At 48.7% G+C, this 15,990-nt stretch overlaps 6 protein-coding genes across 6 annotated transcripts; 3 read left to right on the forward strand and 3 right to left on the reverse strand.

Annotated features, from left to right (window-relative positions):
* Nucleotides 1-517: 517 nt before the first annotated feature.
* ASPSYDRAFT_90769 (MCT family MFS transporter) lies at nt 518-2,098 on the forward strand (the record flags this gene model as incomplete). Its single annotated transcript, XM_040852382.1, has 2 exons — nt 518-742; nt 794-2,098. 2 exons carry the CDS (start codon nt 518-520, stop codon nt 2,096-2,098), a joined length of 1,530 nt encoding a protein of 509 aa, XP_040701291.1.
* Nucleotides 2,099-2,373: 275 nt separating this feature from the next.
* Nucleotides 2,374-5,512, reverse strand: ASPSYDRAFT_32634 (exosome catalytic subunit DIS3; the record flags this gene model as incomplete). The annotated part of the gene is made up of 2 exons (XM_040844996.1): nt 2,374-5,258; nt 5,317-5,512. The coding sequence occupies 2 exons, from the start codon at nt 5,510-5,512 to the stop codon at nt 2,374-2,376; spliced, it is 3,081 nt and encodes a 1,026-aa protein (XP_040701292.1).
* A 269-nt stretch (nt 5,513-5,781) lies between these two features.
* Nucleotides 5,782-7,362, forward strand: ASPSYDRAFT_1179671 (carbon-nitrogen hydrolase family protein; the record flags this gene model as incomplete). The annotated part of the gene is made up of 5 exons (XM_040840353.1): nt 5,782-5,793; nt 5,862-5,954; nt 6,016-6,299; nt 6,356-6,434; nt 6,506-7,362. 5 exons carry the CDS (start codon nt 5,782-5,784, stop codon nt 6,860-6,862), a joined length of 825 nt encoding a protein of 274 aa, XP_040701293.1. The 3' UTR covers nt 6,863-7,362.
* On the reverse strand, nt 7,213-7,643 carry ASPSYDRAFT_204923 (uncharacterized protein; the record flags this gene model as incomplete). The annotated part of the gene is made up of 2 exons (XM_040843872.1): nt 7,213-7,291; nt 7,384-7,643. The coding sequence occupies 2 exons, from the start codon at nt 7,641-7,643 to the stop codon at nt 7,213-7,215; spliced, it is 339 nt and encodes a 112-aa protein (XP_040701294.1).
* Nucleotides 7,644-8,044: 401 nt separating this feature from the next.
* Nucleotides 8,045-10,060, forward strand: ASPSYDRAFT_1056664 (bifunctional ATP-dependent DNA helicase/ssDNA endodeoxyribonuclease DNA2). Its single transcript, XM_040839855.1, has 3 exons — nt 8,045-9,820; nt 9,884-9,993; nt 10,049-10,060. Exons 1-2 carry the CDS (start codon nt 8,239-8,241, stop codon nt 9,895-9,897), a joined length of 1,596 nt encoding a protein of 531 aa, XP_040701295.1. The 5' UTR covers nt 8,045-8,238; the 3' UTR covers nt 9,898-9,993; nt 10,049-10,060.
* Nucleotides 10,061-13,625: 3,565 nt separating this feature from the next.
* Nucleotides 13,626-15,524, reverse strand: ASPSYDRAFT_1056636 (ribonuclease P protein subunit p40). Its single transcript, XM_040839854.1, has 7 exons — nt 15,290-15,524; nt 15,079-15,223; nt 14,885-14,947; nt 14,730-14,831; nt 14,517-14,663; nt 14,130-14,466; nt 13,626-14,060 (listed from the first exon to the last, which is right to left on the reverse strand). Exons 1-7 carry the CDS (start codon nt 15,434-15,436, stop codon nt 13,835-13,837), a joined length of 1,167 nt encoding a protein of 388 aa, XP_040701296.1. The 5' UTR covers nt 15,437-15,524; the 3' UTR covers nt 13,626-13,834.
* Between the last annotated feature and the right edge of the window lie 466 nt (nt 15,525-15,990).

Below are 15,990 nucleotides of genomic sequence, written 5' to 3' on the forward strand. Positions count from 1 at the left end.
ACTCTCGAATGCCATGGGAAATCGACTATCAAATCAACAGTGTTTCCTGTCACTGTCACGGCTTGTTTCGCCTCCGCCGCTCATAGAGATCTCCGCACGACGCTTAACCGGCACCTTTGCCGATCCGCCTCGACCATGGCTGAGGCCCGAACTCCATACCCCAAGGCCCAAACCCACCTCAGATGGCCGGCGCGGGGCACCAATGGTAGTCTCGTTAGCGTGCGTTCGGACTTGTCGCCGGCCTCAAAAGGCTGGCTTTGAGGCTAGCCTTGCGGTTAGCTTCTATAATTTTTCCATGCCACCTCGGCCCTGCTTCCTTCTTCTCCCCGGGATTCGTCTCTGCTCTTTCCCTCCGTCTGTCGCATTTTTCTTCATCCAATTTGCCGTATACATAGCTGCGGTTTTCTCCCTAGGGCACCAGAGAGTCTTGCGCGGATCTGGTTAACGCTGCCCATGTCGAAGGCCCAGGAAACCGCCTCTTCTACTCTCTATCCGCTGGTCATCTTAGCCACTACCCATGGCAGATAACACTCCGATCGACATAATCCGCTCTCGCGATTATGACAATGACCTACATTTACAGGAATCTTCCAAGGAAATACGCCCTAGGAGCCTAAACCATGAGCAAACCACAGCTGCGCAAGAGAAAGCTGCAGATGACCTACCGCCGGATGGTGGATATGGCTGGGTTTGCGTTGCCAGTGTCTTCTGGATCAACGCCCATACATGGGGAATCAACAGCGTTGGTATTACAAGTTCGCGCATGCTATGATGATGCTAACATGTGCCATAGAGCTACGGTGTGTTCCTTGCTCACTATCTTGCCAATGAAGTGTTTCCGAACACATCACCTCTAATGTATGCTTTTACTGGCGGCCTAAGCATATCCTGTGCCCTCCTCGTTGCACCTTTGGCCACATACCTCATCCACCTCCTTGGAACCAGGGTGGTCCTAAATATGGGCGTTTTCTTTGAAACGCTCAGTCTAATAGGATCTTCATTCGTTACGCAGAGGTGGCAAATATTTCTTAGCCAAGGCGTTTGCTTTGGGTTGGGTATGGGATTTTTATTCGTTGGTAGCGTTGGGATTACACCGCAATGGTTCCATCGTCGGCGAGGCCTCGCTATGGGAATTAACGCCGCTGGGTCTGGGTTGGGCGGCTTGATCTATTCTCTGGCGGTTGGTGCGATAATACCAAGACTAGGGCTCAGCTGGGCCTTCCGGATACTAGGGATAGTTGCCTGCGTTGTGAACCTGGTATGTGCGAACTTACTCAGGGATCGCAATAAAGCTGTCGGAAGCCGTTTCAGAGCCTTCCACCTCCCACTGCTCAAACGGCCTCAGTTCCTTCTTTTTCTTGCATGGGGTGTTTTCAGCATGCTCGGCTACGTCGCCATCCTATTTAGTATGGCCAATTTTGCCGTCTCCGTCGGTCTGTCCGCTCATCAGAGCAGTATCATTGGGGCCCTACTCAACCTTGGGCAGGGTCTAGGACGACCTTTTGTGGGCATGTTCAGTGATAAGCTTGGCCGGATCAATATTGCGACCTTTCTTACTTTCCTCTGTGGTCTTTTTTGTCTAGTAATCTGGACTTTTGCTCGCAATATGGGTGTTGTCTCTTTCTTTGCCGTTCTCGTTGGCACGGTAGCAGGCACGTACTGGGCTACTGTAGCGCCAGTGCTGGCGGAAATAATCGACCTAAAGGATTTGCCTTGTGGTCTCAGCATCACCTGGCTCGTCCTCGTCCCACCAACGACCGTTGCAGAGCCCATAGCACTTTTACTGCGAGATAACAACTCCATTAATCGTGTTTACCTGCATGTCCAGATTTTCACCGGTCTCATGTACATCGCTGCTGCGGTGTGTCTTTGGATAGTGCGAGGTTGGAAGGTGGGAGACAATATTCGAGCTAAGCAAGAGCAGTCGGTAACTGCCCTAAATACAGACAAGAATGGCCAAGGTGTTGTTCTACAGCAGCACAGCAGCGAAACTGGTAACAACAGGAATGTTGAAGGCCATCCGCAGTTGTCAACCAAGACTGCAATCTGGTTACCCCATACACTCATCCGCCGGATGGTGGCAGCCAACAAGGTCTGAGATATCTAATTCAGAGTAGGTCACCTATCGATTGTAGATAGTAATAGAAGAAGTTTAGCTTTAGACTTTAAAGATGACACTGCACATTGATATTATCCATAGGTGTACGTGCACCTTAATATTGCACTGTGGAAATGTATCTCTTTCTCAATTGTTCCCATCAGACGCCATCCGATATAAGTCCTCAATAAAACCATCGAATTATAACTCGATGTCGTATCGCAAAGACACTTTCGTTCCTTTTTAGCTAAACAAACCTATCTAATTATTGCCGTTCAGTGTATCAATATCCGAACTCTCCTCTTTCCAACGCCCCGTCCGCTCTCCTCCTTTACAGAACTTACATTAACCTTGACCCTCTGGAACAGCTCAACAAGCATTGCCCGCTGCTCCTGACCCTTATCGGAAATCTTAAGCGTATATTCCTCGGGATCAAAATCACTCTCGCGCCTGGGCACAAGCTCTCTCCGCTCCTCAACAGTGCGCAACGCCTCATCACCCGGTAAAACGAAGTCCTCTAACCTCACAACACCCTCAATACCGAATCGGGGAACAAAAACCACGACCCCGTTCTCGAAAACGCGCATGACGTAGCCGTCTTCCTCGATACCGCTGTCGACTCCGTCCGCGGCAAGCTTCTCGCTGCGCGCTTTGAGTGCTTGTCCGACGTAGTATTCGATACTAGCGCGGCCGGCATGCTGTGCGTTGCGGTGGCGGTAGTTTATATTGCGGCAGATGTCTTCGAGACGGTTGCGAGTGATGGAACCCTCGATTGTGGCACGGCCGTCTTCACCTTCGTAGTTGATCGCTGCAGCGAGTTGGCGATGGACGAGGAGATCGGCGTACCGCCGAATGGGGGAGGTGAAGTGGGTGTATATGGGAGAGGCTAAACCGTAATGGCGGAATTCAGACTCGGCATGGGCGCCCGCACCAAAATATTCGGCTGATGTCATACAGCGGGTGGCTAGGATACGGACCAGAGTGTTGAAGAAGGGGTTCTGGGGGTCGGTGCAGCGGTCGAGGGAGTCAGCGAGCGCACCAGAGCTTGAGACGTCGAGGCGCATGTCTCGCTTTTTGGTGAGTTGGTTGATGAGCTCTTCGAAGTTTTGAGGTGGGGGTGTGGCGTGTCTTCGGAGCATGGCGGTTTGAGGGAAGGAGTTGTAGATTTTGGTTGCGACAGTGATATTGGCGTGAAGCATGAATTCCTCGACAAGGCTATTCGTCGCGAGCATAGCCTTGGTCTTGACGTCCGCGAGTGGATCACCGACCTCGTCGTTGTCTGCTTCGATGCGGACTTCCGGGGATGCGAGGTTGAGTGCACCAGCATCCATGCGCTTCTGGCGCAGGATCTTTGACATATGGAGCAGTGTGCGCATGCTTTGTGTCAATTCATCAGTCTTCGATGAATCATCAATCCGCAGCTGTGCTTGCTCGTAGCTGAAGGCTTCGCGCGATCGAATTACAGACTTTGTGAAGTCAGCAGAAACAACCTCTGCGTCCGGCGTCATCTCCCATAGAACCGAGAACGCATAACGTTCCACATACGGTTTGAGAGAGCATAAGTCTGTGCCCAAAAGGTGCGGAAGCATATCAATGCGCTTGTCGACCAAATAGACTGTCGTTCCCCGAACACTAGCCTCAAGATCCATGGCGTTGTTAGGTTTAACGAAATGGGAGACGTCCGCGATGTGGACACCCACTTCGAAATTACCGTTCGGCAGCTTTCGTGCGTGGAGAGCGTCGTCGATATCTTGGCATCCTGGAGGATCGATACTGCAAATGAGAAGGTCCCGGAGATCCCTGCGCCCTCTCCAACCGATATTATCCTTACTTTCTGGTACTCGCCAATCATGGCCCTCTGAAGGAAGGCAATCCAGTACGGACTTCGGGAAGGGTTTGTACTGCACGTCATATTCGAGTAGCAACGCTTCTGTTTCGGCCCCCTTCGTCTCCAACTCTCCTAGGGTCCGAATGAAGTGTCCAGTTGGATATCTAGAGTCGCGGTTCCAGCTGTCGATCGTGACCAGAATTCGTTGACCCAGTAGATCCGTAGCCTGCCGTGTTCGAACCCGGATCTTTGGAACTTTCTTGTCCATTGGGAGAACAAAAACATTCTGTTGCCGCCGGCCGGTGGTTTGGCTACTTGTTGAAGTCGAATCCACGGTTCCAACGTATTGGCGCCAGTTTCGCTTCACAACGCCGACAACCCTTGCGGTCGGTTGTGGTCGACCCTCGATGTTCTTTCCATGTGCCTGTTTAACCTCCTCCTGTAGTGCTCTCCGTTCCTTTTCAGTTACGACGGCTTCGTTGTCACCGGCTTCGGCGTTGTCATTCTTCGTGACAGTTTCTTCCTCCACGATTTTTGTTGACGGAGATTTCCACTGGTCCTTGGGCAATACTTCAATCACAACAACGTCTCCAGAGATAGCCCGGTTGCTGTTATGACGGCCCATGATAATCAGAGGTTTATCAAATGCCGCGACCTTAACTTGTCCTTCCAAGTAATTGTAAGGGGAGACATTGAAGACTCCTTGATGTAGGTTTCCGGCCCTGAGGCCTGTCACCATTTTCGACATTGAATAGTACTCTGGGTAGAAAAGTTCCCCCCGGGACTCCTTCGCCTCCCGAGCTTCTCTTGACTCGTTAATCATGTCGAGCAATCTATCCGCATCCTCCAGGCCACTGACATAGTTCTCTAAAGACAAGGCCGTCACGTTTTCTTCTTTGGCCTTGCGCAGGTTTTCCTTATCATCCGTAATGACCACTATTGCTGGGAGCGACTTCTCCTTCTTGCTTTTCGTCACTGCGCGCAGATGATCCATGTACCATTTCGCAACTGTTCTAACGGCTCGGTCGTTCCTATCATTGATCGACTCATCCTGGCCCCTCCTAACATGTGTTTCAAGGCGAAACTCGTTGAAGAAAAGGTAGAACCGTTTTTCGTCGGTTTTGATCAGGGCGAGCAATCGATTGTACAGTGGAAGAGACTGATTCTTCAGCTCCTCCAGAACCGTCTGAAGAATAATCACATCATAGAATGCCCCCGTATGCTCAAATAGGTCCATGCCATTCAATAGCGCATTTGTATCAGGTACGATGTAATGTCCGCGGGGGAAGGCAGTTGTTCCTGCAGGTTGCTCGGAGAGAACGAATTGCACAACTAGAGCGCTTCGCATTAGCAAGAGGTTTCTAAAATGTAAATTGAAGGATTTTCTCACTGTTCCCATTCGCGTCCGTCGGGGCGACTGATGGACATGTTGTACATAACCTCGACGAACAAGGGATATCCTGTCTTAAGTAGAGCTCGCGAACAATCTTTTGCACCTTTCCACTTTTTGTCGAGCGGACGAAGACTTTGCTGGTGACATTCGCAGTCGAGGGATCTGCGGAAAAGTCGCGCCTGAGACTCTTCATTTTGTTTGTTCCCTTCACACAGTTTCCGATCTCGTAGATCAGATTATCTTGAGAGCAGGGCTGAGTCGTTGTAATCGATACAAAGTCGGTGGGTGCGGGCGGTGCTGATCTGATAATTCCGCAGTCTTGGAGACTCTTCCTAATCAGGAAATTCTCCCGCAACTCCGACTCCGACTGCCTTGATCATCTCGGGCTTCACTTTGAAGACGTGATCTTCTACTTATCGAAGAACTTGTATCTATCTCCAAATCATTGCCCAATCTGTTAGAATGGCTATCGCAGTAAGTTAGTTATGCCTATAATTCTCTCTATAAGCATCTTTATCGCACAACTCCCTAACTGCTGATAGGCCGTGGGGCAACTATGTTCAACCGCGAGCGTCTCAGCCAATTTGGCCCAGTGTCGGACCCTTGTGCGGAAAGCAGTTGAAGCTGGAGCAAAGGTATCATGTATGCTGCCTTTTTGTTACGTATGCATTGTGCCTGACGAAATCTGCAATACAGGCATTATTCCTTCCAGAAGCAGCGGACTATATAGCATCATCTCCGGCAGAAAGTGTATCACTCGCCCGCCCAGTACAGGATAATGAGTTCGTCCTGGGTCTTCAAAGTGAAGCTCGAAATGGCGATTTGCATATCAACGTCGGCATCCACGAACCTGCATCAGACGGTCGAGTAAAGAATACTCTCATATGGATCGATAACAAAGGCGAGATAACGCAACGCTACCAGAAGGTCCATCTATTTGACGTAGACATCAAAGGAGGTCCTGTGCTGAAAGAAAGCTCGTGAGACTCTATCAGGTGGACTCCTACTATTGAACATTTCATTGACGCATGTAAAGGAGCGTTGAGAAAGGAACCGAGATCCTTCCGCCATTCGATACAGTAATCGGGCGTGTTGGTCTATCAATCTGCTTTGATGTAAGTTCCCCAGCCCAACCAGACTGCCAGACTGCCAGTAAGTATGTGATTGCTTATGGAAAATATCACAGTTACGCTTCCCAGAAATTAGTTTGGCTTTGAAACGTCAGAATGCCCAGATCATCACCTATCCGTCAGCATTTACCGTGCCCACAGGTAAAGCACACTGGGAAATGCTTCTTCGAGCCAGAGCGATCGAAACCCAGTCTTATGTGATAGCTGCTGCACAAGCCGGTCCGCATAATGAAACACGACGAAGTTATGGCCACTCTATGATTATAAACCCCTGGGGTGAAATCTTGGCTCAGCTCGCCGACGACTACCAGGAGCCACAAATCGCCGTCGCAGACATTGATTTGGATGTTTTGGCAAAGGTTAGGAGAGAGATGCCGTTACTCAGAAGAACAGATATATATCCAGAGATATAATGAAATTAAAGCCGGCCAGACATTTGCGTTATAATTAACAAAACATACCTGTCCTACTGTACAGTTCTTGTCATCTCGAATAGCCAGAAGATGTCTATGGGTAAACTTATTTTCTCTTCCCTTTTCATAGTTCTCTAAAACAAAGCGTGAGAGTGAACAGTTCATGATACAGTATGTCAGGATGCGCGCGGAGAACAAGCGAATTACAAGGAAAGCGAATGATGCAAGACAACCGACACCATCTAAGTACTGAACGGATCTTTACCGAGATAGGTGCAACCACTCGACCAGGATTGTCCTTTTTGATCACTCTATGTACAATGTACAATTAAATGGGGCGGCAACAAAATTCACTTTCGCTGCGGGTCCTCAAGGATACCCTCAGCTTCCAGCCTCCGTCGGGCCTCCTCCAGGGCCCATGTTTGTATCCTAAATTTCACGTTAGCCTATGCATTTCTTTGGTTGGGTATCGACGATAGCATAGCGAAAGATCCGCGACCGCTAAAGCTGGGCGCACATACGAGGTGTCAGGCTTGAAGACATATGCAATTCCGGCAACAAGTAGACTGCCGACAAATCCGTAATACCAAATGTTCTCCCAGCCCTCCTTCACGTACTTCTGGCCGGGCTTAACACCGAAGAGATACCCAGTCGGGGGGTCGTAGTGATCACCGTGGTCGGCCGCGCGGAGACTGCCTCGCGTGGAAAAACCCTGGATGTTCTGGGGGCTGCGGCGAATACAGCGAGCGCGAAGACATTGTGACAATGGGCGAACAGTCATCTTGAATATGAAGATCCTGCGTTGTAGCTAATAACCGATTGAGGTAGACAGTGGCGGTTGAGACCCCTGTCGAGTGAGGGTGGCTCGCGGAGAACAAATTGGTCAGGCTTCGGTTTCTTTTTCTTCGGAAGGTGGTGAGAGTAGACGGTCCAATGTATGAACCCCAAGGAATATTCGATTGCTCGCGTCGCAGTAGTGACTTGTCGAAGTAGAGGGGTGACGAGATGAGCCGGTGTCGATATTCAGAAGCCGCAAAAGGCCGATGGTGCCAAGCGACTAGTCCTATCTGAGTAATATCGCAGTCCCGCCTTTCTGCCTTACAAAACAGGCTAAAATATTGCCTGAGGCATAAATATATAGTACTAAACGCGTCGACGCGTTCAGGGCACCAGAGTGTGTAATGACCGTGCTCTCGGCGCTTGGATTGAGCCTTGAACCAACAACAGTCCTGATTATTCTCTTCCTGCACTAGCCATTCATCGACAGATCATTCTTCCTATTAAATCCTCTCGAATTGTTCGCGCTCTCTACTACGAGGCCGGGATCCCCTCGAAATGCCCTGCGCCAAACTACCTGCGGGGAAAAGAGTGTCAGCATGAACCCCATTTATAAGGGACCACAGCCAATTCCAGCCTCGACAGCTTCACGCTCGAAATTAGATAGCTTCCGATACAGAAGCGATAACGAGAATGGTACTAAAGGACCGATCATGAAGACATCCCCGCAAAAGGGCCATACAAACAAAGAGAACCAGGCATCCTGGGTAAACGGGGTGCTGGAACAAGAAGAATCGAAGCAGAATGACCAGCAACAATCACAAGGGATTGCAGAGAGCAAAACAATAAAAGATTGCCCACAGACGCCTGGTAATAGGCTGCCTTTGGCTGACCTTATCGGCAATGCAGAGGACGCTTTTAGCCGAGCGCCTGTAGGGCAAGAATTTACGCCAGAAGACTACGTTATTTGGCAACATGCTCCTCCTAGCTCGAACCCAAGCACTCAAACACCCGCAACGCAAAGCAAAAAGCGTCGCCATAGCGAATCTCCGAGCAGTTCTCCGTTAGCCGGTTCCAAGGGTGCCCGAAAGGGATCTTTTGACATGCAGTCTTTCCAGGCTTTGCTCAAGACGCCACAGAATGACCTCGCCGCAGAACTTTGGAACAATTATGTCGCCAAAACAGGTACACACGTTCCAGATATACAACAGCCACGCTTTGCGAATCTTCTATCGTCCTCCCCACATACACCCGGATCGGCAAGGACAGGCCAGGACTCTTCAGGGTTAAGACGATCAATCAGCTGCAATGCCGAGTGGCCTAGCTCTACGGCGAAGAGGAGGAAAATAGAAGAAGCAAGTCACCCAACAAAAAAAGGCCGGACTATATTTTCACGATCGAGAAGCAACGTAATGGTTCCAAAAGATCTCAAAACCTCCAACTTTAGCTCGCTGGTCAAAGCGATGGAAAGGAGTCTCAAAAAGTCCCCTTCCGAGAAAGCGGGCGCCCCGAAGTCTACTCCAACGACATTACACAATAAGACACGTCGAAGTCGATCGGCATCACCATTGGAAACAAAAATCACCAAACCTGCTGTTAGGGGGCCCAACATGGATGAAGATATGGTTGATGCCCCTGGCGCTCCCACGAATAAGAAGCCTTTGCAAGAGTCGTCATCCGATTTCGGCGACGATGACTTAGATGACGAGTTCCTTGGATTAGCAGAAGCTTCGATGGATCCTTTCGTGGAGTCCACTGGGATAGTGGACACGAAAGGAGTACTTGGTACCACATATGGGCAAAGCTTATCTTCAAGTAGGGACAGCCAATCTTCTGACAAGAAGGATCACGATTTACGTGGGCAATCAGATAAGGAATCGTCACACAGCACCGACTATCAACTTGACGTTGATGAGTTTGACGACGATTTTGAAGGATTTGGGGATAATATCGATGAGATCCTCGCCGGTTGTGATCAAACCCCAAGTTACAAGGGCCCCGGCGCCATTCCACAACATTCTTCAGTACCAAAGCATCCGCTCCCGCACGGACGTACGGAAATGCCGGTGGAAATTGCAAATGGACTGCAAAACGAAGCGAAAGAACAGTTTACAACTTCCAGCGATGAATTTGACAACGACGAGTTTGATATGGACTGCTTTGACCAGCCCGTCCCACAAGGTGAAGACAGTCCAGATGATGTCCGTGGCTCTTAGTGAATATACTCATCAGGACTTTGCTAAGTATTCTATAAATAGAACTATAGAAGTCGCAAAGCTATCAAGCGTTACTTGATTGTGGATGTTGCTGATTCTACCTATACTACTCTGAAAGGGCGTCTACAGCCGGAGAAGGTTTGCTGCTGCCCGCGCTTATAATGCCTCATCCTGAACTGACTTTGTCAAAAAGGTCCTGTCAGTACAGGATGAAACCAACAAACGTAAGAAAGTCATCGTCCTTCGGGACTCCTGGTTCGAGAGCCCGTGCGATAAAGAATCCTATATACACTTGATCGGCGAATTTGATGCGATGGGTCATTGCATCGTCACTGACGCTCAAAATATGATTATAATTCACCCTGACCACCTTATATCCGCCACAGTCATAGCAGACTCAATCAGCTGCCAGCGACGAGCAGTGCTACAGGATCGTATCAAACGAACATCTGATATTGGCAAGCCGCAAGTATTCGGCAACATATTTCACGAGGTCTTCCAGGAGGCTATGAAATTAAATCAATGGGACACGGCATCCATGCGGGCATTGATTGAAGATGTTGCAGTCAAACACATGGAAGAACTCTATCTGATTCACATGAGCCTCAATGAAGCTGTTGATCATGTCATGGCCAGGATTCCCGGCATACAAAACTGGGCAGACGCCTTCCTCCGACCAAAGCCAGGGGTAAGTGCAGGCGTCAAGACCGTATAACACTTCTCTATCTAACACGGGATAGACACAGTCATTTGTGGAGGATAGAAATAATTCGAAACTGAAATTGAGTGTCAACAAACTCCTGGAGGTGGAGGAGCACATCTGGTCACCGATGTATGGGCTCAAAGGCAATATCGACGCCACTGTTCAAGTTGCCTGCAATGAAGGGGATGGAGATAGAAACCTGATTGTGCCCCTCGAACTTAAGACCGGCAATAAAGAGACGAACCAGGCTCATCGAGCTCAAACTGCGTTGTACACCTTGTTACTTTCCGATCGTTACGGTAAGTACCATCCGAGCATTATGTTCTGAATAACATTTACCGATAGTTCTCTGAACAGACGTGGAGGTTACGTTTGGCCTTCTATATTACCTGGAAACTTCGAAAATCATGCGAATTCGAGGCATACGGCACGAACTCTTGCATATGGTACAGGAACGCAATCGTGTTGCCGGGTATGTGCGGCAGAGGTCACACCTGCCCCCGATGATCAAGAGGCCTTCGATGTGCAATAGGTGCTATTCAAAGACGGCTTGTTTCATCTACCACAAACTTGTCGACGATGGAGACGGCGAGACCAGCGGCCTTGGCGACGAGTTTGTGAAAGCAATGGAGCATTTGAATCCATCGCACCGCGACTTCTTCCGAAAATGGGATGACCTCCTTACGAAGGAGGAAGTGAGTATGATGAGATTCAAGAGGGAACTGTGGACACTGCTCAGTGATGAACGAGAAGCGCTTGGACGGTGTTTTGGCAATATCGTGATTGAGCCTGGAACAACTTGCGAAGACAAGGACGGAACGAAGATCAATCGACACCGCTATACCTTCATTAAAAAGCAACAGTCACCATCGTTTTCGTTCACCGAATCCCAGATAACTGTCGGAGAGCCCATTGTTATTTCAGATGAAAAGGGTCATTTCGCGCTGGCCAATGGATATGTTGTGCAGGTCAGCCCTCGGCGCATCACCGTCGCAGTGGATCGAAGGCTTCACAGTGCTAGAACAAGGTCAGATGGTTTCGATGCTAAGACGAACCAGTCATTCCGAGGCATCATGGAAATTACGGATGATAACGCTCCTTCTACCGCATCCCCAATAGAACCAGGAGAGGAGATACCTTATCGATTGGATAAAGATGAATTCAGCAATGGCATGGCTATTGTTCGAAGCAACCTTATCGCTATGATGGAGAAAGATCTGTTTCAAGCCGGCCAGCTGAGAAAGCTAATCGTTGAAGAAGCGCCGCCTGAATTTAAAAACAAAGTGCCTCAGTTGTCCGGTTTGGACAAGGCAGGCCTAAATGTCGACCAGAAGCAAGCAATAAACAAGGTTATGAGTGCACAGGACTATGCCCTGGTTCTGGGGATGCCGGGAACTGGCAAAACAACAACTATTGCCCACATCCTTCGAGCTCTGGTTGCTCAGGGGAAAAGTGTCCTCTTGACTTCCTACACACATACCGCAGTCGACAACATCTTGCTGAAGATTCGAGATGACAATATGCGCATTCTCCGCATTGGAGCAGGGGCAAAAGTACATCCGGATGTTCAACAATTCGCTGAACTCGCAGCTACACCCAAGAAGAGCATTGAGGAACTACAGGCTGCATACGAAGACTCACAAGTGGTTGCCACTACTTGCCTTGGGATCGGCCACAACATATTCAATCAGCGCGTCTTCGACTACTGTATTGTTGACGAGGCATCCCAAATAACGCTACCGGTGTGTCTAGGACCTATCCGGATGGCAAAGAGGTTTATCCTCGTTGGGGACCACTATCAACTTCCCCCACTGGTGCAAAACAAGGAGGCACAAGCAGGCGGACTTGATGTCAGTTTGTTCAAGCTACTATCCGATACGCACCCCTCGTCGGTGGTCAACCTTGAACATCAATATCGAATGTGTGAAGACATCATGTTCCTCTCAAACACCTTGATCTACTCAGGTCGCTTGAAGTGCGGTACCCCAGAAGTTGCTGCGCGCTCCTTGAAGATTCCCAACATTGGCGGTCTCAAGCAGCACCACCTTAATGACTTCTGTCAAACAAGTCGCAGCCGCCAATTGTGCTTGGGAACAGGCCAAGGCCGCTGCTGGCTACGTGATCTGGTTGATCCCTCAACTAAGACTTGCCTCGTCAACACTGACACGCTTGGGACAGGCGCTCGAGATGTTGTCAACGGTTCACGGATTGTGAACCCTATTGAAGCAAACCTATGCACTCAGCTTGTGGAGGCACTTATATCGTGCGGCATTCCGGCGCGGAGTATCGGCGTCATCACATTCTACCGCAGTCAACTCTCACTTCTCAAACAGAACCTCCGACACCATTTTCCAGGGCTTGAAATGCACACTGCAGACAAATTCCAAGGACGAGACAAGGAAGTTATTATCTTGAGCTGCGTACGAAGCAACCAGGAAAACTATGTCGGTGACTTATTGAGTGACTGGCGCAGAGTCAACGTTGCCTTCACACGAGCACGCACCAAACTCCTCGTCTTAGGAAGCAAGAGCACCCTCCGCAACGGGAACGAGCTTTTAGGAAAATACGTGAAGCTGGTGGAGCAACAAGGCTGGACTTATGACCTGCCAAAAAGCGCCGTGGAAAATCACATATTCGATGACGTCCCTATTTCAACATACGACCGTTTCACGCCGAGTCCCAAACAGAGTCCCTCGGCGAAGAAGACGCCTCGCAATCCATTGAGTCCCGTTCAAGATCGCCTATCATCGTCGGGGCTCAAAAAGCCTGCGAAGAGGGGTCTGAAAATCTTGAGTGGTCAAAAGATCCTTGGGAATAAACCAGTGTTGCAAGATGTGGTTAACGATCTTGTGGGGTGATCGGGGGGTGGTTATGCTTTTGGTTTTGAATCAATTCATGTGGCTTTTTTTTGCATATGTTTACAATTTCTTAATGAGGATATCCATAGGCATTGGGTTGGTTTATTGTCGGTTGGGTTTCTACTGAATTGTATAACTTGGTTTGTTGGATAGCAACATGTGATAGCTTATGATCAAACAGATGTTCAACTACATACCAGTTGATAATCATGATTCTCAGCAGCCTGCGACTCCAACTTTTAGCGGTTCCAGACGTTGGTATATTAGTCAATTCCCCCCAGGGAATATATTGTGCCATCAAATTACCAGTTTCCAGGAGTAAAGCCCTAAGCTAAAGCAAGATGTAGATGCCATGGTTATGCAGAGCAGTCTTTGTTTGAACTGGCGCCTATGGCAGGGTCCGAGCAAAAGTTCATTTCTATATTATTGATGCACCAACATACTCCCAGCAAATAAAGTGCCGAGGATCCTGGGCCTTCTCATCTTTCTCCTCTGAAGTAGAGCTGCCTGTATTAGAGGAGGCTACCGCAGGCAACGCCATGATCGTATACCCATCCCTAGCCTCTACGGCGCCTCTTCCTAGGGCACCCGCAGAAAGAGAGAACCAAGTCGGAGCCTTGCAGACCCGGGCGGCGGTTTCTCGGCTGCGTTATTTCAATTGTCAGCATGCTATTCATTCCCTGCGTTCGAAGACAGAATAGGTTGGAACATACAAAAGCGTAATGAATAGATGCATTATCCATTTTGGAGGAATAAACCCATGCCACTTTAGACTGACTAGATCAGAAGCACTTGCATCGCCTATCTCTGGTGCATCGTATCGGCACAGATACGGGTCTATATCGTCATCGGCAGAAACTCGTCGAGACCGAAGAGATACCAAGGCTAACCACTCAGAGACATCAACACAGAGGTCTTTCAACTCTGATTCGGACGTTTCGTTTGTGAGTTTTATGTCAGAAAATGAGGGCGTTTTAATGTTTTCTTTGGTTGCGTAGACTGGCTCGCAAGAGATTATTTCAGGGTGGTTGCCCTTTAAGGTCGTGTCATCTATATTCCGTTAGCATTGACCTGAATAGGAATGTTCTAATGCCCAGCACCTTTGGCAACACCGAGCGATTCCGTTCCTAGGTCAAAAAATAACCATGTTACAGGATCGTTTAGGACATTTTTAAAAGCCCACTCTATCCTCTGAAATCCCTTTTTGCCATGCAACATTGACGGCAACCGTAGGTTAAGTTCGACCACTGCAAAGATCATCAGTTTGGTTGCTAATGAAAAGATCATATATACCGCGTAAGGGACAAGCTTACGGAATCTTTCCTTTTTATGTTTCTTCCCACCATGGCGGACGGGCTTTCCGGTCAGCCCAGTCCTCTCATAAACCTCCTTACCCAGTTCAAGTTTTAATACGCCTGGTGCTCGAGTCAGCCAAGTTTGATTGTGAGAATAGATTCCAATTACTTACCATCTACGAGAGTAAAGACGCTGTCCAGCCCTGATCGGCCCTCAGATAACATAAGAACATTTCCTAAAACAAAAATAATAGTGAGCAAGCAATAGTTTGGCGCATGGATATGCAAATGACAATGTCACTTCACATAATCTGTCACAGTGCACAAGGTGTCGAAGCTGTTCAAGGTCATGAAACTTGTACAGTACCTTTTTTTATGTAGGTGTTAAAGAAGCCTTCCTCTATCAAAGAGGAAAGAGTCATAGAAATACGAGCATATCGAAGCTTCTGTAATTTGGAGTTCAATGAGCTCTCGATGAATGAGAAGGCCTTCTTGGTCAGGGTGACCTCAACCTTAGTAGGCAGTCAGTGAATGGTTATTATGTTGAAACAGACGGGGACCGGGGGAGATTGAGGTACCGTATGCACGAGTGGATGGCTTAGAATCGTGGAGAATGGAGATTTCTTGGTGGGGGGTTGTTTAGGATCAATGAATTGAGGCAGTTGAGCTACGGTGGTGTAGCATTTTTCGTGCCCAGAGGCGTCATCATCCTCTAACCCAAACATTATAGATTCTCGATTGTATGTTCAAGTAAATAATACCCGATAGCTTGGACGTGAAAGGAATTTAGGAGCTATGTCGTAAAGCGCTTTTTTTTTTTTTTATTTCTGTCTTCAAGGATTGATATGACAAAAGATTATCAAGCATGAACACGAACTCCGGGATCATAAATCCAGCTTTATCAAGGATTATTATGTGTCCAGACACCCAAAAATGTGATAATTATAACAAATCCTGAAATATCAAGTGTGAATGTACAAAGGTAGATACAGATAGTACGGGATTCTAGGAGGCGTTCAAGACTTCGAAGAAACTTTCCGCCTCAGGCACCGAGGCCTCAATGTCACGGGCGAGACTCCGAAAATCATTGGTGATGGTCCTCTCAAGCTTCAAGCTCCGCCCGGTTCTAGCAACCCGGTTTCTACTCCTATTTATCAATTGCTCGCTATATGCTACTGTTGCGACCGCGTTTTTGTATTTCTCCCTACCTGGAAACCCTGCAGTCCCACGCGCAAACACTCCCGCAAACGCCCGCCCCGAGGGGCCTCCGCTGGCTACA

This window comes from Aspergillus sydowii, assembly GCF_001890705.1.
Source record: "Aspergillus sydowii CBS 593.65 unplaced genomic scaffold ASPSYscaffold_7, whole genome shotgun sequence".
Lineage (NCBI taxonomy): Eukaryota > Fungi > Ascomycota > Eurotiomycetes > Eurotiales > Aspergillaceae > Aspergillus > Aspergillus sydowii.